Genomic DNA, 1,452 nt, shown 5'->3' on the forward strand with positions numbered 1-1,452 from the left:
GGGACTCACGTGCAGCTTGTGCCCACTTAGTGTCTTCCCTCAGCACATCCAGGACTCACTCCAAGAGCTGCCTCTCTCCAAGCAGTGTCCCATGAGCCAGACCATGCAGGAGCCTGCAATGAGCTGTTCTGGTCCAGGCTACATTAAAAACAAAATGCAGTTATTTCCCATCAGTAGGATGAGGATCTGGCCATAGAAAGGAAGTTCTTGATCCACACCAGGAGCAAGGCTAGGTGTTCTCTCCCAAAATTCTTTCCCTCCTGGGTGGACCTGCCCCAGGATCTCCAAGCTGAATGTTTTTGCCATAGGGATATCAGTTCACCTGCAGCCTCATGGTCTTCCCTTCTGTGTGCAACCACAACCCACCTGTTCCCCTTGAAGCCCTCCTGGTTCCCTTTGCATCCATTCTCCCTGCCAATCCCAGTGTGGACAGGATGTCCCCGCTTTGCTGCCACAGGACAGGCTCCTGCATCCTGGCATGGTCCTGAGCTCTGAGGTGATCCCAGAGCATGAGGGTACCATGGCCAGCAGTTTTGGGGCAGAGCAGCTAATGGAGAGCCAGGCTGGAAGGTAGTGCTGGAAACTGGAGGCAAGCCCATGTTCAAAAGTATAATTCCAATGAAATAGAGCTGGAATGTTGTAGTTGTAGGATTACTGGGGAAGGAGCAGGATACTCACTGGTTTGGGCGTAGGAGTCTCCCAGGCTCAGGCTCTCTCATGGAGTTGCCATCTTCCTGGTGGAAATTCAGTAAGGCTGAAGTTGGATTGTTGCTGGTTTGGATCACAGTGGTTAATGGGGCATGTTTATCTCTGGGGATTCAGGCCTGAACACAACCATGGATAACCAGAGACAGTCCCTGCAGCAACTCCACATTTTTCTGCTCTAAGAGAAAGACTTGGTGAATGAAATGTGGCTGTTGGCTGTGGAATGCAGCAGGATCCTGGAGCAGGAGCAAAACCATTGGCTTTGCTGGGGATTTTTGGGGTGTCACAGTGTGAATCAGGTTCGTAGCTGATGTCCCATTGTCCCTGCAGAGACAAACCCTCTTCTCTCCACTTGACTCCTCAGGACATCCTGGAAGGTGGCAACTTGCGTGTCCCACTGCAGGAGCTACACCAAATGATCCTCACCCCCATCAAAGCCTACTCTTCCCAAAACTCGAGCACGGAGGAGCACAGCCGGGACACGGACTCGCACCACCCCTCCTCCCTGATCGGCTCCGACAGCCAAGGCTCCGACTGCAAGGACTCTGCCGCGGGTGGGATGCAGCAGCACCACCTGCCAGGGTGTGAGGGAGAGTCAGGGGGGGCCCCTTTGCCCGAAGGTGACCTGCCTGGACAGTTCACCCGAGTGATGGGGAAAGGTGAGTGGCTGCCACTCGTCACTGGTGTCCTTGCTGGGGAGAGCTGCTTCAGGGCAGGGGGGGTGTGGTGGCAGCACTGGCAGCCACC

General features: G+C 54.8%; 1 protein-coding gene across 1 annotated transcript in view; it reads left to right on the forward strand.

The window, feature by feature from the left end:
• The window catches only part of LOC103798998 (protein Smaug homolog 1-like), a gene marked incomplete at both ends in the record, with an annotated part of 93,385 nt that overhangs the window by 85,149 nt on the left and 6,784 nt on the right, over positions 1-1,452 (forward strand). The window contains 1 exon segment of the mRNA XM_009071292.1: positions 1,070-1,364. Coding sequence (XP_009069540.1) covers positions 1,070-1,364 — 295 coding nt within the window.

The sequence above is a fragment of the Acanthisitta chloris genome, unplaced genomic scaffold (assembly GCF_000695815.1).
Source record: "Acanthisitta chloris isolate BGI_N310 unplaced genomic scaffold, ASM69581v1 scaffold6760, whole genome shotgun sequence".
Taxonomy (NCBI): domain Eukaryota; kingdom Metazoa; phylum Chordata; class Aves; order Passeriformes; family Acanthisittidae; genus Acanthisitta; species Acanthisitta chloris.